General features: G+C 43.0%; 1 protein-coding gene across 1 annotated transcript in view; it reads left to right on the top strand.

Moving 5' to 3' along the window:
• FOXO3 (forkhead box O3) overlaps positions 1–25,107 on the top strand; it is a 125,582-nt gene extending 100,475 nt beyond the window's left edge. Inside the window, exons 2-3 of the mRNA XM_032275098.1 lie at positions 3,955–5,389; positions 20,375–25,107. Coding sequence (XP_032130989.1) covers positions 3,955–5,355 — 1,401 coding nt within the window. The 3' untranslated portion in view covers positions 5,356–5,389; positions 20,375–25,107. The remainder of the gene's footprint in view (positions 1–3,954; positions 5,390–20,374) is intronic.
• Positions 25,108–25,545: the final 438 nt, after the last annotated feature.

The following is a 25,545-nucleotide window of genomic DNA, read 5'->3' as shown; positions in this document are numbered from 1 at the left end:
ATCCTCCCACCTCAGCCTCCCCAGTAGCTATGACTACAGGTACATGCCACCACACCCGGCTAATTTTTGTGTTTTTTGTAGAGACGGGGTTTTGCCATGTTGCCTAGGCTGGTTTTGAACTCCTGAGCTCAAGTGATCCGTCTGCCTCAGCCTCCCAAAGTGCTGGAATTACAGGCATCGGGCACTGTGCCTGGCTCAGACTTTGTTTTTAAAAACCTTAAAATTTTTAAGGAAGGACTCACCAAATACCCATAACTATTTCATAAACAAATTACAATAATAAGATTGTGCTTTTGTATTCCTCTTTTCTTAAATGTTAGATTCTTTACATATCTCTTTAACTGTTATCCCAAATAGATTAAATGGTGACTTCTGCGTAATTTGGCAAGAGTCCTATGAAGGGTTGTAGAAAAAGCAGTGGATTAGAGTTGGGAAACCCAATGTTACTTTTGGCTCTTGTAGACACTAGCTGTGGGACCTTGCATTAAGTCTTTGTATATAAAATTAGGTTACTGATAAACTAATTCTTGCAGGTTTATTATGAGGATTAGAGACAATGACTCTAAAACCTCTGGCTCAGTAACTGATAGTAACTGATAGTAATCTGGTAGGCTCTCATTTCTTCATCCTTGCAATTAGGGACCTGGGTGGATGGGCAGGCAGTCTCCATGGTCCTTCCCCACTCCACACCCTGTGGTTATGGCCCTGGATGTGGGTGTCCCAACCCCTTACCACGTGCCCTTATAGAAGCTTAATATCTGTGTCCAGATTTTAACCATGTATATAGCTTTTACTTTTATAAAGCTATACACATACATTGTTGGAGGTTAGAATTGTAGCGATAGATAGCCATCAGAAAATTTATGTGGTACATTTTGCAGTTCTATAAAATGTTTCACTCTTTTTCTCAGTTGGGTTGGAATTGGTGAAGCTAAAATACATTTTAAACTACTGTTCCCTGTATGGTTTTTAAAGGGGGAATAGCTGAATACTTGATTGGTCATTCAAGCTAATTCTGGATGTTGGTGTGTTCTCCTTCCAGAATCTAACACAGAGGGGGCTGGCCAGAGTGGGAGTACTTAGGGTAGGTGTCCACATTTCCATATAGCCTCAGGACCTCCCTAGAAACCTGAGTTTGTTTTTATTTGAGATCTAGTTACCTGAGTGCTCAATTGTAGATTTGCCCATACTTGCTTTCTTTCTGAACCCTGCAGAGTCCATGTTGAGAGCATGCTTCATACCTATTACATAGAGAAATTGTTTTACTTTTCAAAGAAGTGTAGTGTCTGAACCATTAGTAGAGATACCATTATTCTTTTTAAAAACCATAAAAGTAAAAGGAATCAGGATATATAGTCTCCTGGGCAACATTTGCTTCATCAGATACTCAGCATGTTGCTTATGTTCTTCTCTCAAATGCAGTTGTAGAAATGCCAGCTTATGACCCATGATTGCTAATGCTTATTGCCCATCCTGAACTACAGGCCCGTCCTACATGGGAAACAGAGTATTTTGGGTTATTTACTTATGGTAAAATCCTGCTGACATTCTGTGTTTTAAAAACATTCTGGTCCAGGTGCAGTGGTTCCTACCTATAATCCCAGCACTTTGGGAGACTGAGGTGGGTGGATCACTTGAGGAGTTTGAGAACAGCCTGGACAACATGGTGAAACCCTGTCTCTAGTGAAAATACAAAAATTAGGCAGGTGTGGTGGTGTGCGCCTGCAATCCCATCTACTTTGGAGGCTGAGGCGGGAGAATCACTTGAACCCTGGAGGCAGAGGTTGCAGTGAGCCGAGATCAAGCCACTGCACTCCAGCCTGGGCAACAGAGTGAGACTTCATCTCGGGCCAGTGGGGGGACCATTCTGGTAGAACACCTGTATCTGTATCTTCTACATAAATACAGTTGGTGATTGCCAATTTAAACAAATATATAACTTTTAAGATTGTTCATATTTAATATATAGCATCAGATAATATCTTTTATCTTTAATTTGCAAATAAAAACTCATTTGGCCTGCAGATACTGTTCCAGATGTGTACCATACAGATTCATCAGCTCTTCCCTTTTACTGCACATGAGGCATTTTACAGATTAGAATGTGCCTGCTGCGGACCGTGAGCTCTGTCCACTATGGACTCTGTTTTATAATAGCAGTAAGAACACTCTGACTTCATAGCGTGACTGGCTTCTGAAATGTATTATCATGTGTCATTCTTACGTCATCCCTGTCAGAATGGTTTGGATATGATTATAGCCATAATGAAGGTGGGGAACTGCAGTTGTTGCAGACAGATTAGATTTGTTCAGGGTCACATGGTTGGTCAGTGGCAGAGATAGGACTGAATCTGGGTCATCACTGTCAACTGGGTGTATCTGCCAAGCCAGGAAGAGAATTCTTGCAAGATGGGTGCAGTCATTAGAGTTTTGAGGATATTTTGCCCTATTTTTTAAGTAAATCTTTTAGGATACTTTTAAATTTACAGAAAAGCTGCAGAAATAGTACAGAGTTTCCATATACCCAATATCAAGTTTCCCCTGTGTTAACATCTTATAGTGTGGGACATTTGTCACAACTGATAAATCAATATGGATATATTGACTTAAATTCATAGTTTCTTTCATTTTTACTTTTGTTTTTTTGTTCCAGGATTCCATCCAGGATGTCATATTACCTTTAGCCATCATGTCTCCCTAGGCTCTTCTTGGCTGTGACAGTTTTGAGAAGTACTGAATAGGCATTTTATAAATGTCCCTGAATTGAAATTTGTCTGATGTCTTTCTCATGCTTAGGCTTGGGTTATGGGCTTTGGAAGGCAGACCACAGAAAGTGCCATTCTCATCTTATCATATCAAGAGTACATATTTTCAGCTCATCTTATCCTTGTAGATACTGACCTCAGTTACCTGACTTAAATAGTGTTTGTCAGTCTCTCCAAAGTAAAGTTGCTCTTTTCCCTCCTTTCATACTGTACTCTTTCTAAGGAACTTACCATACTCAGCCCACACTAACTTAACAGGCAAATATCTATATAAATTATTTGAATTCTTCTAAATGGGATACTTGCCTCCTTCTTTAATCAAGCTGGCAAATCCTGCTGTACAATTCTAATGTCTGAAAGAGTTGCATGGTAAGGTGTGAAATCTGGCAGGATGAGATGGAGTCATAGAAAGGTTAGGTTAATTCATAGAAGTAGTTAAGAAAAGGTGGATGCTATGCCTCTATACTAGTGGAGGAAGGGAGCATAAGAAAATAAAGTAACCCTCCACCAAGTGACTAATTACCCTTAGAAGGCCAGTGAAGTTCATTGCAAAGTACAGAGGACAGAGGAGTATGGTAGTAAATTCCAAGTGTGAGCTTCAGTATAGACATTATAATTACAGAAAGGCGAGTAAACCTAGGAAGGGGAAAACTACTATCAGTGAGCTTATATTCCCAGCATCTCTTGGACATGACATAATTTCCCTCCCCCCTAGATACGAAAACTGCCATTTAACATGTCATTTTATTCCCAAAGAGGGTCTTGCAGATATCTGCCTTTTTGAATTAGGTTGCATTTTGTTTAACCTTTGAAATTGAGGAAGCTTTGAAAAAATGAAGAGTTGGCCAGGTGCGGTGGCTCATACCTGTAATCCTAGCACTTTGGCAGGCTGAGGTGGGAGGATCTGTTGAGTTCAGGAGCTTGAAACCAGCCTGGGTAACGTGGAAAACCCCATCTGTACAAAGAATACAAAAATTAACTGGGTGTGGTGGCATGTGACTAGTCTGTTACAGGCGCTTCAGCCCAGGAGGTTAAGGCTGCACCACTGCATTCCAGCATGGGCAGCAGAGTGAGACCCTGTCTCATGATAAAATAAAAAATAAATGAGGAGTTTGGTTTACTGTATCTTCTGGGTACTCGATTTTGGACCATTCTGGTTCATACTCTGTATTTTCTCTTCTTCCTGCAGAACTCCATCCGGCACAACCTGTCGCTGCATAGTCGATTCATGCGAGTCCAAAATGAGGGGACTGGCAAGAGCTCTTGGTGGATCATCAACCCTGACGGAGGGAAGAGCGGAAAGGCCCCCCGGCGGCGAGCAGTCTCCATGGACAACAGCAACAAGTATACCAAGAGCCGTGGCCGCGCAGCCAAGAAGAAGGCAGCCCTGCAGTCAGCCCCCGAATCAGCTGACGACAGTCCCTCCCAGCTCTCCAAGTGGCCTGGCAGCCCCACGTCACGCAGCAGTGATGAGCTGGATGCATGGACGGACTTCCGTTCACGCACCAATTCCAACGCCAGCACAGTCAGTGGCCGCCTGTCGCCGATCATGGCAAGCACAGAGTTGGATGAAGTCCAGGACGACGATGCGCCTCTCTCGCCCATGCTCTACAGCAGCTCAGCCAGCCTGTCACCTTCAGTAAGCAAGCCATGCACGGTGGAACTGCCACGGCTGACTGATATGACAGGCACCATGAATCTGAATGATGGGCTGACTGAAAACCTCATGGACGACCTGCTGGATAACATCACGCTCCCGCCATCCCAGCCATCGCCCACTGGAGGGCTCATGCAGCGGAGCTCTAGCTTCCCGTACACCACCAAGGGCTCAGGCCTGGGCTCCCCAACCAGCTCCTTTAACAGCACGGTGTTTGGACCTTCGTCTCTGAACTCCTTGCGCCAGTCTCCCATGCAGACCATCCAAGAGAACAAACCAGCTACCTTCTCTTCCATGTCACACTATGGTAACCAGACACTCCAAGACCTGCTCACTTCGGACTCACTTAGCCACAGCGATGTCATGATGACACAGTCAGACCCCTTGATGTCTCAGGCCAGCACCGCTGTGTCTGCCCAGAATTCCCGCCGGAACGTGATGCTTCGCAATGACCCGATGATGTCCTTTGCTGCCCAGCCTAACCAGGGAAGTTTGGTCAATCAGAACTTGCTCCACCACCAGCACCAAACCCAGGGCGCTCTTGGTGGCAGCCGTGCCTTGTCGAATTCTGTCAGCAACATGGGCTTGAGTGAGTCCAGCAGCCTTGGGTCAGCCAAACACCAGCAGCAGTCTCCTGTCAGCCAGTCTATGCAAACCCTCTCGGACTCTCTCTCAGGCTCCTCCTTGTACTCAACTAGTGCGAACCTGCCCGTCATGGGCCATGAGAAGTTCCCCAGCGACTTGGACCTGGACATGTTCAATGGGAGCTTAGAATGTGACATGGAGTCCATTATCCGTAGTGAACTCATGGATGCTGATGGGTTGGATTTTAACTTTGATTCCCTCATCTCCACACAGAATGTTGTTGGTTTGAACGTGGGGAACTTCACTGGTGCTAAGCAGGCCTCATCTCAGAGCTGGGTGCCAGGCTGAAGGATCACTGAGGAAGGGGAAGTGGGCAAAGCAGGTCAGTGCCCAATGCTATGGCATAAAAATAACAATATGGGAATGAGGGGGGATACCTGAGGGAGCCTGTCTTCTCTTTACTTTGAACTTTATTCAACATTGAGAACCATGGAGCAGTGGTGCACATAGCATGGCTCCCAGCCAGTTCCATCTCAGAGTTTTACCCGCAAACCAAATAAGGCTGTCAGGTGCCCCTCCCCACAGTTTGCTGATGGTTCAGAAATTTACTGCTAGTGAAAAGAACACGTACACATTGAGAGATCACATTCTTTTGTGCATCCGGTTGTCCTCACTGACCTGTGACACAGGTTGCCCTACTCGATGGGTGAATGAGAATAGAAGAGAAGGAGAGGCATGGGAAGCTTGGGTCATACTTCAGTGTTAAGGATCTAAGCCAAAGGGTTTTCTTAGAAAGACCTCTGGTCCATCACTGCCTTTTGTCAATCTTCAGTGTTACAGCTTCTTCATCTTTTTTTCCTAGTAAAGTAACAATTTGCAGGTACTTCTAATTTACCTGCAGAATATGTATTCTAGACTTTCATATGTGAGTATTTCTAATAGAAGCAAAATCTGTTAATTATTCTTCATCTTAGTACTAAGCATCTATATTGGCTGGCACTCAAGAGCTAAGCCTTTAAAAAAGTAAGAGGCCAGGCGCAGTGTCTCATGCCTATAATCCAAAACTATGGGAGACTGAAGCAAGAATTGCTTGAGGCCAGGAGTCAGAGACCAGCATGGGCAACATAGCAAGACTCTGTCTCTACAGAAAATTTAAAAACTTAGCTGGGCATGGTGGCACACACCTGTAGCACCAGCTTCTCAGGAGAATCCCTTGAGCCCAGGAGTTTGAAGCTGCAGTGAGCTGTGGTTGTGCCGCTGCACTCCATCCTGGGCGGTAGAGCAAGAACCTATCTCTTAGAAAAAAAAAAAAAAAGGCCAAAAAATTAAGTCAAAAACACAAGTGTTTGTCTGAGGGAGAACTTAATCATGTGCTTCTGCTTATTCCCCAAACTGTAAATGATGTCAGCAGTTTTCAAACATAGAGTGACACAGGCTGTGAATGGTGATACAATTTTTTTTAAATTGTGGCATTTTAATGTTCTTGGAACCACAAAGATCAGGCGGTGTAATGTGGTAAGAAAAGCATTTGATTGAAATCAGGAATTGAGGTTCAGGCCCACTTCCACCACTTTCTTGCTACCACTATGGGTATGTCTTAGGTCTCTGAGTCTCAATTTCCAGTTTTGTAAAATGAGGATAATAGCCTCTATTACTTCACAGGGTTATTACAAGAATCAAATGCGCTAAAGCATGTGAAAGTGCTTTGAAAACTGCAGTGGGCTGAAATATGTACCATGCAGCTAGGTGTACTGACAGATGGGCAGGCAGTAGCCCAGAGAGGTTAAGTAGTTTGCCCAAGGTTACAGAGCTAGATACATTTATTAAATGGCTTGAACCCCCATAGTAGTTCTTCCTTATCTCTCTAGCTGGTTAAAAAAAGGGCGGGGGGAAGTTCTCTGAACTGGAATCAAAGTGGCAGATGATAGACAAGCTTTCCCTAAAAACTGTCCTCCTCAAGAAGTGAGATGAACACTGGGATCTTCTGCCAACAGGTTTGCACCCCAGCCACCCCGATGTTAACGGGTTTCATTCTGTGCCCAGCCCTTTTGTTCTGTTTTGTTTTAGTCTCAGCAAGCTACTTGCAGGCTTCTTTAAGTGGTGTAAAAAGCAAGGGAATTCAAAGCCATAAAAACTTGAGCCTTGTTTAACCCTCTGCCATGATGAAGGACTTAGAAGGGTCTCCTATGGTGAGCTCACTGCAGCTCATGGGTAGCTGCTGAAAGGGAAATGTTAAGAGTGTTGTGATGCTAAAGCCTCTCAACTTTCTCAGGCATAAGGGACCCCTGATGGAACTCAGGTATCTGATTTCAGTCATTTAGTAGCCCTTGAGATGGTGAAAAGACTGTAATGGAAGCTAAGTAGGGTGACAGTACTTCCATGCCTGCCAGTTCAGTGACATACCAGAACCTGGGCTGGTGGAGATTTGACTTTAGAAATGTAGATATTTGGCCTTTAGAAGACTAGTTTGTCTTCCTTTAAGGAGAAGATTATGAAAGATTTGTCCTTAGACTTTAGATATTTGAGTTTTAAAAGAATAAATGGTTTGTCTTCCTTTAAAAATAGGCTTTTAAAGACACAAGTAAGTTTTAATTTGGGTGTAATTGTGAGGAGACCACTTTATAGTTCATTGGGAACAAATGTGTTCAGAAGAAAATGTATCAGTTTTTGTCTAATTTTTCAAATGTTGGTTTCCCTTTTGGTTGAATAGCAGATCTTTTTCGTGTATGTGTAATTCTAAAGGATTGTACAAAAAATTATTAAGGGAAATTTAAATCCTTAGATGTTTAAAGTTTATCTGGTGAGCTATGACATAATTGATGATAATAAATTACCATATTGGGTATAACGCATTTCATTACTATAGCCTACTGGAGCCTTAGGGTTGTCTTTGCCTGAGAATATTTTGGGGGAGTTTGTTTTAAGAAGCTAAAAATGAAATGTCACCAAATTTTCCTGAAAGTAGACTAGCTCAGTACGACCACAGATCATTTAAAGAACCGTCCAAAGGACAGTGGGGGCTGTGAGGGGATCTGGTTTAGGATTTCCATTTTAGCCTTGGATTCCATTGTTCCCTTCAGCAGCCAGGAGCACATGCAACCTGAGGTGTATTTTTTACTTTTAAAGTTAACTGTGACTGTCACTTCATTGAAGACTCTCCTAAATTCACAGAACGGGGCTGAGGTCAGACTCTGACACTTCACTTCTCTCCAGTTAAGTGCCCCAGCTTCCCAGAGTTGCTCTCTAGTAACTTTCTTGGTTTGACGACGACTTAGTGTTCCTCCAGACTGACTTCCTGGCTTGCTCACAGAAGGTCATGTGATGCTGAATCTGAGCCTTCTTGTGTTAATGGACAGTCTGCTCAGTTGACAGGCAGTTTTGCTGAGGAGCTGTGGCAAGATGCTTCTCTGGAGCGCTGGGTGTTTTGCACATGTCATTCATTTTAGACCATGTGTAGAATCCTTTGACCCTTAGATCTATCTTGAAAAGAAAAAAATAGCCGTATACTTTTTTGGAGCGCTGGCTGCTGGGTTGTGAAGGGCATTGTCTTCTATCAGGTGTTCATAAGGCTTGGTGCACATGCTTACAATTGGTGGCAGAGAGATGGCCAGGAGCTGGTGTGGTGGCTGCAAGCTCAAACTTCCAGTCAGCCCTCTTGAGTTTGACATGTGTCCTCTCTGAGGGAAAGCAGCTTCAGTCTCACCTTACATTTGATGTCAGAGATGCCTGCATTCACAGACTCTTTTATTCATCTTCATTTTTTTTTTTTTTTTTGACATTTGGAGACATCATTAGAGAGCAGCCCAATATTTAGCTTTAAGTAGTTTATGGTAAAGATTGGGAAACATCCACCAGCAAAGGCCCAGATGGAGAGGGGAAGGGTAGTTCTCTTGTCTCGGCCACTGGCCACATCACTCAGTCTCTTAGAGCATTAGGTTTCTCATTTGTCAAAAGAAGACAGCTCATCAAGTTTTAAACGTGCATAGTATGTATCATTTTAAACTTGAACCCTAACATCTTGTCTGTAAAATGGACCTGGTGAGGTGCTATGTTATGATACGGAACTAGAAAGAAATAGTGGTATACTAGTATGGAATCAGCAGGCTGCAGTATTGGAAGCCATTTAGAATTTATACATACACTACTTCCCAAAAGGAGTAAATCTTTGATGCTTGTTTGACTGATGTTTAAATGCTATGATTCTAGTATGTGTTTAAAATTTATGTTGGGGATAGGACTAATTCTAACCGAATACAGGTAATACAGACTATATTGTGTTTTTTATTGATGTAGATATGTCTATTTTAGGGAATGTGACATCTGATAAATATGAATCTGTTGTGAATTACATGGAGAATATTCTGTTATTTGTACTTGTGACTATAGTCTTTGGTTATTGTATGCTAGCCTGAAGAATTCTGCATCTGCAAGGATCTTTAGTCTTACCTTTTTAAGAAAAGCCGAAAGTCTGAACTGTCATTCAGGGAGAGAATGGTTGGGATCTTTTTAGTGTCAATAAGTACAGGAGAAAACTGATACGGCCATAAAAAGGGGTTTTCTTTGCAGAGGCTGGTACGCTCACTACATACACTATTTTTTCCTGGAAAGCAGTGACATTTAGCATGAAGGCTACTCTTCCTGGGCCTGTTGGTTTTATAAAATATACCTGTGTTCACCTCCGACCAGCCTGCTCAGCATGGAGACAGAGCCTGAGTGCTCCTCCTTGAAGCAGTTGCATTTATAAACAGCTTTCTGGAAGATCTCTTCTGTCCAGAGAGCTCAGGTAGAACATAAATAAACAGGGCAAAAATCACCAGAATTACTGCTTATAACTTAGGGTGTTCATAATGCTTAGCAGCATCTTGTAAACAACATTTTCTATCAATAGAGTTACTCCCAGGGGCCACCTGTGCTTCTCACAGGCTTACCTTTCTATATGGAAATGGGAGAAGGGGGCTTGTTGGGTTCTACTTCTTTGCCATTGCTGGAGAGACTGCCTCCTAGAGGTCCTCTGTGACCTTGGGCCAAGTGGAGAATGTTTGCGGACTGCTTTCTCTTCCTTGACTTGGAGACATGTATTCACTGAACTTTCATCCCAAGATGGAGTTTCTCTACCTTGAAAGAGTCACCACCTGCTTCACCCTGGGTTTCTTGATGTGTTCATTGAATTTCAAAGTATAGCTTTCCCAATCTTCCAAATTGTTTTGAAGTTTAAAGTTTCAGAAACTCAAATGAATTTGAAATGTGTTTTGCAAATTAGTATTTAGAGATCCTGTAAGTCAGTGTTTCTCAAAATGTTCTTGGAATACCAGATCCTCAAGATGTTCATAGGTGTGAAATGGAAAATGGATTCTTTGGTCAAATAAGTATAAGAAATATCATGTTAAACAAAGACAAATTGGAATATTTCCAACAGAACTTCTCAGAACCTTAAAATTTAATACACATTGTGAACCTTCTAGGGTAGGATATGTTATGCAGTGTTTCCTAAATGTGTTTGATATCTTGAATCAAACCCTTTTTCTTCAAGAAACCATAGAACCAGTGTTCTAAGGAACCCCCTTAAGAAATCCTGTCCTAGAGTTTTGCTGAAAGGAGTCAGCACCCTCCTTGGAGGCGAGGGCTTTGCTTTGCCCTTTTCCTCCCTTTCTTGCTGAGTTTTTTGTATGCCTTCTCAGATATCTAGTGTTTCTTAGCTATCTCCATGCATGGGCTCGCTGCCATGCAAGTGGTAGACCTGTGTTGCTAGAAGTGCTCAAGAAAGGCCTGAAATCATTAAACACAGTTCATCTATTATCTGCTGGGCACAAGGGACAGAAGTGGGTAAAAAGGATCCCTCTCTTAAAGCATGCATGGCCTGGTGGGGAAAGTGGTAGCAGTGGTGATGACAGTTTGTTGTAGAGTCAAAGACTGCCTCACTCACAAGGTTGGAGCAAAGGAGCATGAGGTATGGCAGCCTGATGTGCCTGGTTTTCTGGGACAACCCTGCATTCAGGGGTTCTAGTCCATTGTCACATGGTCTGTTCCACAAAAACCTAGACCCTATGACTTTAGGAGTTCCATACTAACAGGTCAGAGTTCAGGCTGAATCGAGATGCTGGTTTCTTTTAAAAGTTCTCCAGAGCACTTTATGTTTGATTTCTAGAGCTGGTAAGTTCATCATGGTTGAGCAGGAGCTGCCCACTTCAGCACACGGTCCCTGGGGCTCTGCTGTGAAGGAGCTGTGGATTAAAAAAGCCTCCCCTGCAGCCCACTCCAAGTTAAGTGAGATCCTGTGGGATGACAGAGGAGCTGTGGGACTGTAGCAGAAGGCCGCCTTTTTCGTGGCTGTGTGTCCCAGAGTCAAGTCACTCATCTCTCTCAGTTTCAGTTTGCTTATGTATAAAATGAGATTAAAATTAAAAGTTTCCTCAGCTCCAAGAAGGGCTAGTTCTAATATGGGCTAATGTCTTTTGTTGCCTTTTTAAAAACATTATTTAATGTTTATTGTGATTTAGAACAGCTCCAGAGCTTAATAGTGGAAGTAGGAAGCAGCCTCGCCAGTCTTAAACTAGGGGCAGAAAGAGTAACTGCTTTCCAGTGAACTAGACTCAGCTGGGTTTCTCTTTTCATTAGAAACGGATCACAATTACCTTTTGGTGTGAAAACTTTGATTTGCAAAGTCAATATCCCTTAGAAGTCCTTCTTACCAGTTTGGGTGTACCCACTAGAGAGGCTGTTCTTTTCTACTAGCAAACGGAACTAATGCTACAGATGGTGTGAGGAGATCTGTGTGTGGTACCCAGAGTGCTCTATTAGCATCTTTAGAGGATTGTCTGAGAAGCTTCACCTGTCTGGCTTCAGCTCTGCTTAACATGGGTGCCGATCGGTGTCCACAGGGGCTAGCAGCAAGCCCCACTGAAGGAGATGACTCATCCTCCTCTTTTCAGCTGCCTGAGAGCCTCAAGCCTGAGCCTCTCCTGCCGTTGAGAGGAACCTGGCAATGACATCTTTGCCTTCCCACTGCCACTCAGAGAGCTCCCAAGCCACTCAGAGAGATAAAGAGCCGTTGCAGCCCCTCCTGGGGCTCTCTTGGAGCAGAAAAACTGCCACATAATAGCATGGTGCTGGCAGTAGTCTGGCCTTGGGTCTCCCCAAAGCTGGTGGTTTATCTCTTACTGGTTACTGTGATACAATTTTGGGGTTCAGAAAAGACAGTCACTGTACCCTTAACATTTCTTCCAGCTCTTAAATTGAGGGAAAACCCAGAAAGAAAAATAGGCTGTTCTTCTCTAGGTGCTTCTAAATAAGCAGCAGCCAGGCCTAGAACTAAAATACACCACCCTGTGGAGCCACTGACACTGGGATGCAGGTCTTTTGTTTCTTTCTTGCTCCGTGATAGATGTGGACCTTAGTTTGTAATTTTAGGTTGACTTTGTTTTTAATAACCTACTTTTTGCTAAAATCCATGGCATTCATTTATTAAAGAATAGGATCACTTAGTCATGAAGTCTCAGAGGGTAATTCCAGTGTTTCTGAAGGCTAAAACTGTAATTGACAGTCTTGATTTGATTGAAGGTTTGATGTCAGTGTGTCTCCTCTCTCTTCCTCCCTCCCTCTTCCTCTCCCTTCCCTCTTTTCCCTCTTTCTCTCTGATTAAAAAAGTCTGAGCCATAAGGTTGTGGGCTTTTTTTTTTTTTCCCACATGTTTGTGTCTGTGTGTGAAGTGTTTGACTTGATTCCTCAGGGAAAATCAGTGATCAAGAAGAGAAGGCCAGAGGTAGGAGTTCAGGAGTTCTGAGGTCTTAATTTCCACTAGGCCTTCATTAACGTATATGCCACTGTAATTAATTGGAGCTTTCATTGGTCATTTGTGTGTTCAAAAAAGTTCAGACAGCAATACAGCCCAACATAGTTATAAGTAATCAGAAAGTATCTTGACTGATAGACTCTTAGAAGATGGCCCTAATGTTTACCTGAAAATGCTGCCTGCCCACCGAGTAACTCAAGCCGAAGCACTCCCTGCTCTACCTACCAGGTTCTACTCAGAGTGCCCTGCTGGCCAGGAGGCAGCCCCGGCTGGCACTTACACTGCAGTGTAAGTGCAGGCCACCCTGTAAGAAGAGTGCCACCGGGCCACACACACAGATCCTCCTCACTACTGGAATCTACATGCCTGGCCAGATGACCAGCCTCAGGATGCTTGTTTGTCTCAGTCGTGGAGCCACCCTGGAGTCCCTCTCACTTCCCTCTTGGTTTCCTTCCTCTGTTGCACTGGTGTGATGGTGGTTTCTTGCTACTATCTGTGTCACCTGCCTGTTCTGGTCATACCTTACAGGTGGTTTGGACTATTTGTAGAACTCAATGAGCTGATTCTGTTTCCAGTTTCAGAATCACTTGGAAAAATTAGATTGTCTCTCAAAATCCTGTGTATCTAAAGCAGGAAAAGAGGACTTTAAAGACACTTCCTTCGGTACTTGGTAGCTAAACCCTGAGCTGGGCTGGCAATTCCACCTGCACTTTGACCCACCCTCCAGGGATGTAGGGCATCCCAACCTGCACACTCCTATTATGCATCCCTGCCCCGCCCCCCACATACACACATCCCAGTAAATGCTGTTGAAGAGTCATACAGGATAGGGTCACACCCAGCAAACATAAACATTGTGATATGCAGGTCATGGTTGATGGCTCTAAACATTTCCTCCTGTACTGCAGTTCCCTATTGTTTTTAAATGGTGAATCACTTTACTGACAGCAACTTGAGACCTAAGGTAGCAAGACATTTAATTTGGAGGCTGGTGTTGAGGATATGTATGATGGGATGTACACAAAGGATGGGAGAAGATAAACTTTTTATTAAATACTTGAGAATTAATGGAATGTTAAAATTGTGCCTTGTATTGATTTCATCTGTAAGAAATAGGAGTTTTCAAAATTTAATGATTGAAAACCATCCTTTTCACAAAAAGTATTACAAATCCTAGGTCATATCCCACAGGCAGTAGGCTCTGCCTGGACTCAGACTAACTCTTGGCAAATACGAGTAGGTCATGGAAGCAGTTGCAGTGAAGGGTGTGCTAAGTGTTTGAGCTGGCAAAGAGGAAGAGAGGGTTCTTCCAGGAGGATGATTCTTTGATGGATTTAGCCAACATTTATTGTGCATCCATTTAGTACTTTAAAAAAAAAAACAGATTATCGCTCAGTCACCCAGGCTGGAGTGCAGTGATGCGATCTTGGCTCACTGCAACCTCAGCCTCCCAGTACCTGGGATTACAGGTGCCCACTACCACACCCAACTAATTTTTTTGAATTTTTGGTAGAGATGGGGTTTCACCATGTTGGCCAGGCTGGTCTCAAACCCCTGACCTCAAATGATTCACCTGCCTTGGCCTCCCAAAGTGCTGGAATTATAGGCATGAGCCACCGCCCCTGGCCCATTTAGTACTTTCAATTTACCAGGTTACTTGGGCCATCAAGAAAATTGTGTTTCTTTCACTGGAATATGTGCCGCATCAGGGCAGATACCATGTCTAAGACAGAGCTCTTAAAGTAGTAGGTGCTCCATAAGTGTTTGATTTGATTTGAAGACTTTCCTCTGCTTTCAAGGAGTTCAGCATGTTGGGAGCCCAAAGTCCCAACATGCTGAACTCCTTGAGTTGCCATTTCAGGCATACTGTGATTAGGTACCAGGTGAGTGGCATAAGAGTTCAGTCAAGGATAGTATAGGGAAGGTGGGGCTGGAGGAGCCATCTGAACAGGTGGGTGATTCACATGGGTGGTAAGAATTGCCATCCAGGCAAAGTGTCTTTGAACCTGACCCATCAGACAAGCAGAGGGTTTGTTCCCAGAAACAATAGTGGGTCTTAAAGCATGGATGAGGACAGTGGAACTTGGTCCCACAGGTCTTTGCCAGCTAAGCGTTTTGGATATTATAATAAAGCTAAGTAACCATGAATTCAGAGAGGATCCAGATACCCTTTAAAGGCTTTTTGACTAAAAATTGGGTCTTTAAAAAGAACATAATCTAAAACTTTACATTCTGTTGTACGTGATTGGCAAATCTAAGAATCTTAAGAAAATACTGAATCTCTGCAACTTTGCTATTGACAGTAAATCAATACCTGTCATATTTCTGCCACATTGGTATTCATAGTTGACTCCGGATATGTGAAGAATATTGGTTAACATAATCCCTGCCTCAACATAGAGTCAAAGGTAGGGCATCCTTAAGTTAAACTTATTTTAGCCGTCAGTAATCACCAAATTTAAGCAACAGAAAAGCTGGTGCCTCCCAGCAGTTGGCCCCCAGCTCTTTGTCCCTCAGCTGTGAAATATGAGGATGGCTACTTCTCTCCCTTGAGTTTTATCAGCACAGCACAAAGACTGGCTGGAAGGGCAGTCCACACCAGGTCCAGGCTCTGAGTGTCCTGGAGGCAAAGGCTCTGGAGGGCCCTGTCACCAGCCTTCCCAGACTGGTTTACCTGCAGCCTTGACCAAGCCCAGGAATTACTGAGAGGCAGTGCAAGGAAGCCTTTGCACAAGTTAGGCTTGTGTTTTACACAGATGGAGGGTGTTTTTGTTAGTAGTATGTATAGTTGAGTACCTTTCTAGTATCATCCTCAGTGTTTCTTTGCCGTGAAAAGCCTCTCATTCTAAGCTTCCCTGTAACGTCCTCACTTTCTCCATAGGTGCTTTACTTGCCTGCTAGAAATTACCAATGAGGTGAGTTTCCTGGAAATTTGACTTTCCTTTAGGGAGGTTCCTCACCTGAATACAAACCTGGCTGCCATCCTGGCCTAAACTTCTTTACCTGTTGTTTCCCTCATAAACTGTTCAATGCCTGAAATAGCAACTTGACAGCACTTGCCAAAATGGATTTTAACAGAGCTGCACCTCCTATCTTCCTCTCTTCCTCTCTGGCAGACATGGAGGATGTCGCTGTTTGGCGTGCCTCACAGGCAGAGGGCTGGATTCTCATCAGCCAGGCCCCTGCCATCAGGCTGGTTCCCATGAACCTCTCTAGCTTTTTCATCACCTATTTCAATCTAAAAGATATTGAAAAATGACAAAGTTAAGCCAAAGTGTGGTGTGCATTAGCACGTTTTCCTGAGTGGCATAAGTTTTGCCTTGAAGATGAACTCCAAGGGAACTGTGTCACTTCGGTGCTCCCAAATTAGATGTGGCTGCCTAACCCAAGACCTGCAAAAGCGTTGTTTTCCTGGGGTGACACCAGCTATGGAACCCTTAGTGGTTGCTGGCAGATGACTGTGGCTCGTGTGGATTGCGTGTCCCTTAAGTCCTTCTGGAAGTGCAGCAGAAATGGCATCAGGCAGACATTTTTTTAAAGGTTTGAATGGAAATATTAAAACTCTGAAACCCACCCCTGTCCTTTGGAGTCCATGTGAGACTTCCTTGTCAGATTGCATGAACATCAATTCCTTTTCTATCTTAAGTGTTCCATATTTAGTTCCCAGCTTGCTCCAGGGGTTGAAAGTTTGGCTAAAATTATCTTTCTTTTTAAAGAGTGAGGAAAGTGGTGTTTCACTTTATTTTTGCTTGTCAGGCAAACTTTCAAACCATCTAGTTCTGTCTAGCTAGGAAAACAGTTGATAACCTTCATGGATTTGTGGATGTGAAGGTTTCATCTTGCTATCTCTTTTTTCTTCCATGTCCTATTTAGTATTGGGGTCCTGTTCTGTTCTTCTCTGCCAAGAAGATAAAAACACAACTGAAAAAATTTTCACAGTGGATTCAGTTGTGGGAGGACAGCAGTAGGAACATTAATGTTTTATTCCCAGATTAAAGTTGATTCGGGTTGTTATGTTTTATGTAGTTTTTGGAGGTGTTTCCCTTTCTTAGAGTATCATGTGATTTATGGTGGTAATTAGGCAGAAACTTGTCTTCCCTACAGATGCCAAGATTATAGAGGGACTTGCTCACACCAGAGACCAGATGACAGCATCCATAGATATTTTTAGAATGGATCTCATCATTTATTTGGTGCCCCCATTTCATTTTCTTTGCATCAAGAATTGATTTTAAACTTGTTAATTGGGCAGGGAGGGGACGGAGGGTGTCTTCCCCCTATTAATGAAAATCACTGATGGGACAGAACAGCATTTTTATATTTATTGTTAATAGGCATATTGCCTAGTAGTTGCAAAGTAAGCTACAATTCCATCAGCTGTATGCTTTCTTTTCCTTCCAGAAGTTTTGCTTAATCTAATGTGTTTTTTTATAGCATTTAAAAATTTTTTTATTTTGAGACTGGATTATGAGACTAATTTTTGTATTTTTGGTAGGGACAGGGTTTCACCACGTTACTCAGGGTGGTCTGGAACTCCTGGGCTTAAGGGACCCGCCTCAGCCTCCCAAAGTGATAGGACTACAGGTATGAGCCACCATGCCTGGCCCCTTGATCTGATGTGTTTTTAAACTAGAAGAGCATCAAGACATAACACGTAAATCTCGCAGTTAACTAAATAACTGTATAACTAAAATTTCATACTTTAAACAATGTAAGAATGACATGAGCTTTCTTAAAACCCATGAAACTTGTACCCAAGCTAAGTATCATTGACTTTCCCAGCTCAGTAGCTGGGTTTCATCACTTAAAATCCTCCCTCTACCCTTTCTGTCCTTGATTGAATCAGATAAGCATATATAAACATTGAGCGACGGAAGAGCCATTAAAAATCTAAGACAGATGAGTTGCTGCTTTCCTTTTGATTATTTTTATTATCCCAGTTTGCATTGTGAATGGTGATTCTGGTGTTCCTCTGAGAAGGGTAATTATATTTCTATTCAACATTTATCTTTTATATTTTCAGTGTTTTACAATCTGTTTTCTTTCTGTCAAAGTAGAAACCACTGGCCTTTCTATTCTCTGCAGTGGGAGTTTCTGTATTAAATTTGTCCTCTGCAAGAGTTGCCTCTATACCTGGGCCAGATCCTCTACCTACTCAGCCTATACGCACCAAGGCAGTTTCCTGAGCAGGCCTCCCTGGGAGGGCATTGCCTGGGAGACCTCAGAGGAAGCTGTAGAACCTGTGTTTCAACAGTGACCCCAACCCCTTTCTTCAGAAAGGGAAAGTGGTGATTAGCCCATCTCCTTTTTAATAATGGAGTTCTCAAAAGATTTTGGGCCTTTTGATGAAGGAATGTATATTTAGCCTGGGGACGGTGGTTGGCTGGTGCTTTAGACTGCCCCACATGGGCCTTCTACCCCTGGCTTTGGGGTGATGGCCTGTTCTGCTCAAGATTGTGCTCAGTTAGGGGCTCGTGGGTATCCTCTGCCCTCTTCCCTCCTGTGTTGGCCCAGCCCACATTAGAGCAAGCCACACTCCCTGTCTCTGTACTTGGGGAATGAAGTATGTCACCTTCCCATTATGCACTGGCTTCTGTGGCTGCTTAATTAATACCCAAGGGAAATGGAGGTGGGGTCTGAATTAGGTAGTACTTTACCGCTTCTCCCTCGGCACTTACAGTAAGTCAGGATCAGGACTTAGGGATGGGAGTCCCCTGATGACTAATTGCATAGTGATGTTGGATAGTGGTTCATTAAGTGTTATTGTGAAGGGAAAAACCAAATTCTCTTCCAGAGGACTGTGTCTGTGAAACACTATCTAATCATTCATACTTTGTGAGGCAAGGTAGAGTGGCTAGAATAGCACTGGCTTTAGCAAGCTACGGTGTTCACAGATGCTGAGATCTAGTATTTACTTTACCTTTTATTCCCTCTGGAATCAACAAGCCATTATTTTATAGCCCAAAATAATATTATCTAGTAGCTTTATGAAGCAAAGAATGCCCCCAAAAAAGCATCAGCCAGGGAAACTAAATCCTAGGAATAGGCAGGAAGAAGAAAGGGGCTTCTTTTTCTACTTTATTGTCCTTGCCTCCAGTATAAAACAACCTAAATTCTTCAGTTTGGAACTATAACAAGGATAAGTAAATATGACCGTGAGCATGTAACACTGTAAATACTATAAGTCCTGCTGTCTTTGCAAATACTAGTAGTGAAAGGTAAGATTGCGAACAAGTGCAGAGTCACAGAAGAGATTGAAGTTACAGTACACTCACAAGAATTCCCGATGACCACACGGTATAGGCTCTAAAGGAGGGAGAAGCAGATGTATATAATGTGATTTTGTGTGTGAGTTTATTGATGCATTTTTCATTACTTATTTACCTTGTCTGGTGAGAAAAGCATGAGTTCATGTTGTTTCACTACCACTTTTCCATGCATTTCTTGGCCGAGAGCTATTTCTTTACTACCATAACTGCCAACACTGTCTGCATAAACAAAGGATCTGTGTCTGGAGGTCCGTCATGTCTGTTCTTTCTGCTATTCATACATCTCTATGAGTATACTATTTTTCATCCTTTAACTTTTCAGGGCCCAGTGGTCACATGACACCTGATAAGACTTATGTAAATTCAGATGCTCTAAGAGCACCTCTCACCTCTTTTGCGCCTTTCCATTGAAGACAAAATAATCATTGGAGGCAAAATAATAATGATGTTAATTGTTAATGGGATGTTTTGTGGGGGATTTGTTGGCCGTATATGTGTGTGATATAATTTTTTTCTGTGCAGATTTGTAATACAAAAATCAAATTCCTGAGCCAGGTGTACTGGCATCCCTATAGTCCCAGCTACTCGGGAGGCTGAGGTGGGAGGGTTTCTTGAGCCCAGTAGTTCAAGTCCAGCCTGGGCAACATAGCAAGACCCCATTTCTTAAATTCCTAAGGTGGCCCACTTAGAAATTACTTACTCTTTTTATGGTGGGGAGTCAGGGAGTCAAGATTACCCACAACCAGCAGTGCAGACTTATTAAGGCGTTTATAGAAAGTGGCATTTCATCTCCCCTGGTGTTGGGGTATTCATGGAAAGGCATGGTAAGCAGTTCTGTTAGTCCACATAGCCAGTAGAGGAGAACCAGAAAAGTATAACTCATCTACTTAGGGTGACTGGTTCTCCTTGTTTTAGCGTGGAAAGTCCCATGTCCTAGGAAGTCCCCTAGTCCAGAAGTCTAGGATAGAATCTCATCTGCATCTTCTAACTAAATGGGACCCACCAAAATACCCCTAATATGGTTTTCTTTGTTAATCTCCCAAAGTGAATGATCCCATTCCCTTTGGGCTTTTCAACTTCAGAGCATTTTGTAATAAGGACAACATGAGAAACAAGGTAAGTAATCTTTGTGCTTTGTCCATAGAATTTCAGACCTTTGAAACTGGTGTAGCAGAGCAGCTTTGCTGCACCAGCCCTGGGCTCTGTGGTGGGTGAGGGAGATGGGATGCCTTGACAGGTGGCCCTCAGGTACCCACTGTTGCTGTTGGAATGCTTTAATGATCTCTGGTTTTCTTTTCTCCTCCTCTAGACCCTCAAACTGACACAAGACCTACAGAGAAAACCCTTTGCCAAATCTGCTCTCAGCAAGTGGACAGTGATACCGTTTACAGCTTAACACCTTTGTGAATCCCACGCCATTTTCCTAACCCAGCAGAGACTGTTAATGGCCCCTTGCCCTGGGTGAAGCACTTACCCTTGGAACAGAACTCTTAAAAAGTATGCAAAATCTTCCTTGTACAGGGTGGTGAGCCACCTGCCAGTGGAGGACAGCACCCCTCAGCACCACCCACCCTTGTTCAGAGCACACCGTGAGCCCCTGTCGGCCATTCTGTGGTGTTTTAATATTGTGATGGTTTATGGAATGTTTTAAGTGTTGTTCTTGTGTTTGTTTTCCTTTGACTTTCTGAATTTTTCACATGCATTAACTTGTGGTATTTTTCTGTTAAAATGTTAACCGTCCTTCCCCTAGCAAATTTTAAAACAGAAGGAAAATGTTGTACCAGTTACCATTCCAGCTTCGGGCATCACAAGCTTTTGAACCCATGGAACTCCATAAACTCACACATTACATAAACTAGAGGGAGATTTTCTTTCTTCTTTTGTTTGGTAGAAAATTATCCTTTTCTAAAAACTGAACAATGGCACAATTGTTTGCTACACGCACCCGTCCAGGACTGAACCATGCACAGGCAAAATGAGTGGCGCACAGCATCCCGCCCAGTGTGTTTCCAATTCTGAGGCAGAGTGGTCTGTGGACGGGACCTCAGCACCAGGTCTTTGGGTGTCAGATCAGTAGGGCCTGTGATCTCTAGTCCATGTCCTCAGCTAATGTGAGCAGTGTTGGTCTGTTGGTTAGAAACTAGGATATTTTCAGGAAATAAATCAGCTCAGCTCTCCACTGATTGCCAAATACCACTAAAGGGTTTAGTTTGAAGGAGAAAGAAAAAGAAAAAAAAAAGTAGTCCCGTTTTGCTTTGCAGAAGAAACGAACTTAAAGGTGAGCATTAAGCTTGCAGTGAGACATGTGTGAAGAGTAAAAATCCAAGTCAGTGCTGAGGCAGTTCTAACTTCACTGTTTTCCTAAATATACATCCTTGATTATTTTCAGCCTTGCTATGTATAATCTGATCTGCTAGAAGTGTATGAGTGAGAGGCAATAGCATACAAACTGATTTTTTAAATATAAGCTTAGGTTGTAATTGTACAAGTGACACAATGGAAGTACAAAATAAGGCAGTTTTAACTTTTTTTTCTGCTTCTACGGATTTCATTTTGTTGTGTTTTCAAAAAGTTATGGTGCTGTATAGGTGCTTTCTGTTTAACCTGGAAAGTGTGATCATATTCGTTACCTTCTTTGGTGGACGGAATAGTTGGGACCACCTTTGGTACATATGAAGTTGGTGATGATGCTCTGAACAGCACAGCGTATGCATACTTCTCCAAAGTGATACATGAAGACTCTTTTCTTTGCATAAAAAGCATTAGGCTTATAAATGTATAAATATATTTTATCATGTACAGTACAAAAATGGAACCTTATGCATGGGCGTTAGGAATACAGGCTAGTATTTCAGCACAGACTTCCCTGCTTGAGTTCTCGCTGATGCTTGCACCATGACAGTGGGCACCAACACAGACGTGCCACCCAAGCCCCTGCACACACCACCGGCCACCAGGGGCCCCCTTGTGCGCCTTGGCTTTATAACTCCTCTGGGGGTAATATTGGTGGTGATCACAGCTCCTAGCATAATAAGAGTTCCATTTGGTATTGTCACACGTCTCCTGCCTCGCTTGGGTTGCCATGTTTGAGCAATGGCCCTGTTGATTTCACCCTGCCTTTTACTGAATCTGTAATTGTTGTGCAATTGTGGTTATAGTAGACCTGTAGCACATTGCCTTTTATAAACTGCTACATGTTTATAATCTTCATTTTTAAAGTATGTATAATTTTTTAAAGTATGTATTCTATTCCTATGGTTTGCTTGTCAGTGAGCCAGACTTGCTTACTATATTCTTTTATAATAATGCTAGCCACTTCCTGGATTCTTTAGTAGTGTGCTGTATGCAAGAACTTTCCAGTAGCAGTGAAGGGGAGGGTTGCCTCTCCAGGCTTCCTAAGGGGTGCTGCCCTGGGTGCAGATGCACTGCACAGGCAGTAGTAGTGTGGGGCTGCAGTGGGGAGTGCGCTGGGAAGGGGTGGGGGGAATCTCACATGCAGGGAGAATTCCAGAGTCTTTCCGGCATGAGGGTCCTGAGAATTTCTGTCCTGAGTTCAGAGAATCATGCAAAGTAACTAGCAAAATACCTACTTGCCTTTGCAGTTTTACAGACCCCGGAAGCTGCTTTGAGAGCCGCTTTGAAGGCAACCCTCCAATGTGTTTCGATTTTAAAATGTTGAATTCTTTTCAGACATGTGGTATCTCATTTATTCCTTTTCTGATGTTTGTTGGATTTCAGGCAGAATGTCTTACAGAATGTCCTAGAGCCAGATTATCATTTAATCTGGAACAGCTGAGGAAGGGACAGAGGAGGTACAAGGGCAAGGTAGCACAAAACAGTTTAGGAAAATGAAGAGGGAATGCTTTGATTTTGTTTTGTTTTTTCTTTTTCAGTAACTAAAACAGCATCTACATGTAGAGTGTTGTGGAGAGCTGAGACCAGGGCAAAGTCAAGTGCAGCATCAGTACTGTGAGACCTGCCAGCCCCAAGAGAGAGTCATCCAAGAATCTGGTAGTGAAGCCTGTCTAGGGTCCCGGCACCCTCACCCTCAGCCACCTGCAGAGATGCCAGCCCCCCAGAAACTAGCCCAGTTCTAAAGTGGTCAGGCTGGGCAGGGGTTTTACCTGAGCCCTCTGCCCCTTATATTGAGACCCTGCTTTCAGGATGAGCCAACTGTTGGCCACCATGTCACATTCTGAGTGAGTGTCATGGGTCCCTAACAATAATTTTCTGATCTGGAGCATCTCAGCAGAATCCTTAGCCTCAAGGGGCCTGGCAGCTGTAATGATTGATTTATGATGAGAACTATCCGAGGCCACCCTCAGTGTCTAAATAAGCTGCTGTAGGGAGCTGCCTACTTTTTGATGAGAAATGAGAAGAGGACCTAATGTTGAAAACATGACATGCACTCTTGGGATCTGCTGTTCTCTTCAGGGCTCCAGAACCTGATACCTGTTACCAAAGCTAGGAAAGAGCTTTATCACAAGCCTTCACTGTCCTGGCATGAGAACTGGCCACGAGGCTCAGTGTACCCATTAACTGTGAATGAATCTCAGCTTGGTTTCCTTTATTGCATCCTCTGCAATATAATGATAGCTGAAACACATTTTACAGATTCAGAAGTTTGTCACTCCTGTTAATGGGAAGATCATGCACACATGTATAGTACAAGGTGGACTTTGTGTTTGTTTTTGGTGTTGATTTTTTGCATTGTGTGTGTTGCTTCCCCACCCTGAGGAGAGGACACCATGGCTTACTACTACTCAGGACAAGTATGCCCCTCTCAGGGTGTGATTTCAGGTGGCTTCCAAACCTGTATGCAGTTTAAAGACAGTAGGGACAGACTTTGCCTCTACCTAGTGATCCCCACTTAAAGAATAAGGAGCATTTGAATCTCCTGAAAAAGACCATGAAGAATAAAGCAATCAAAAAGAAGTCCTCTATGTTGGTGCCAAGGGCTTGCGAGGGGAAAGAAAAACGTTATCCATCCTCTCTCAAAGGAAAAAGGAAACCCTGACAACTCTGAACCCTGGTTTTATTTTTCTTGCTGTATTTGGATGAACATTGTATGATTTAGGCATAATGTTCAAAAAACTTTTTTTGCGGGGGTAGAAATGTAATCACCAGTAAAGAGGAATGAAAAGGCTAGCCTCTCTTGGAGGCCAGGGAGGCAGAGTACTGCTAGGGGAAGTGAAGCTCTGATGGAATCATGCCTGTCAAACAAGATCTTAAAGCAGATGCCCAAATAAAAGACTATATTATATTTGATCTAAATCTTGAGTGGGTAACATTTTATGCAGTTTAAATGAACGGAATATTTTCTTCTTTTATCTGTTTGTATTTTTCTTTGATGAATGATTGGTCATGAGGCCTCTGCCACACTCCAGAAATACGTGTGTGGCTGCTTTTAAAAACTGTGTCTGATCACTTATTTCTCTAAAATTATCTCATTGCCTGGCAATCAGTCTTCTCTTGTATACTTGTCCGAGCACATTATGTACATGGGAAATGTAAACAAATGTGAAGGAGGACCAGAAAAATTAGTTAATATTTAAAAAAATGTATTGTGCATTTTGGCTTCACATGTTTAACTTTTTTTAAGAAAAAAGTTGCATGAATGGAAAAAAAAATCTGTATACAGTATCTGTAAAAACTGTCTTCTTTGTTTCCATTCCTTGCTCATACCCCATATAAACTAGAACTAGATATGGTGCGTGGCCATATTTAAACACCTGAGAGTCAAGCAGTTCAGACTTTGGTTTGAAGCACCTCATCCTTCTCTCAATGCGAGCACTATCATATGGCATTCTTACTGAGGATTTTGTCTAACCATATGTTGCCATGAATTAACTCTGCCACCTTTCTTCTCAAGGATCAAAACCAGTTTGATTTGGGAATCTTCCCCTTTCCAAATGAAATAGAGATGCAGTACTTACTTTCCTTGGTGTTTGTAGATATTGCCTTGTGTATTCCATTTAAAACCGTAATCTAGTTTGTAAAAGAGATGGTGACGCATGTAAATAAAGCATCAGTGACACTCTGTCTCACTCCAAGAAGTCTCTTTGTTCTCCCTCCCCGCTTCTTGAACCCTAAGAATAAAATGGCAGAGTTTATCTCAAGGTCTCCCTGTGGAATTCCCTCACAGGCTGGGAGAGGCACAAAGCTGAGAGACTATCATGAAATCTTTAAGTGAATCTTGTAAACCTTTTCTGTGGCCCACTTCTGACCTCCACAGACAACCCACAACTTAATAATGGCAGATTTACGGCGTGGTTCATGGTGGCTGATAGCCACTTTTGGTATGCTCTGAGTCATGTTGCCCAGGGAGCTTTGAATAAGTAGGGAGGCGGGATTTAGAGACGGCCCTCACACAGCCTCCAAGGTTGAGGCTTTAACTTGTCAGTTGCTTGACCTCGATGAGGTCCTCCTCACGTGAGTCCAACACATCAACGTTGGTCGGCAGCAGTTCCCTCCTGCATC

The sequence above is a fragment of the Sapajus apella genome, unplaced genomic scaffold, assembly GCF_009761245.1.
Source record: "Sapajus apella isolate SASKATOON/1434 unplaced genomic scaffold, GSC_monkey_1.0 scaffold6, whole genome shotgun sequence".
In the NCBI taxonomy this organism is placed as follows: domain Eukaryota; kingdom Metazoa; phylum Chordata; class Mammalia; order Primates; family Cebidae; genus Sapajus; species Sapajus apella.
The sequence above is the reverse complement of the archived record's forward strand: the minus strand, read 5'-3'. Positions and strand labels throughout refer to the sequence as shown.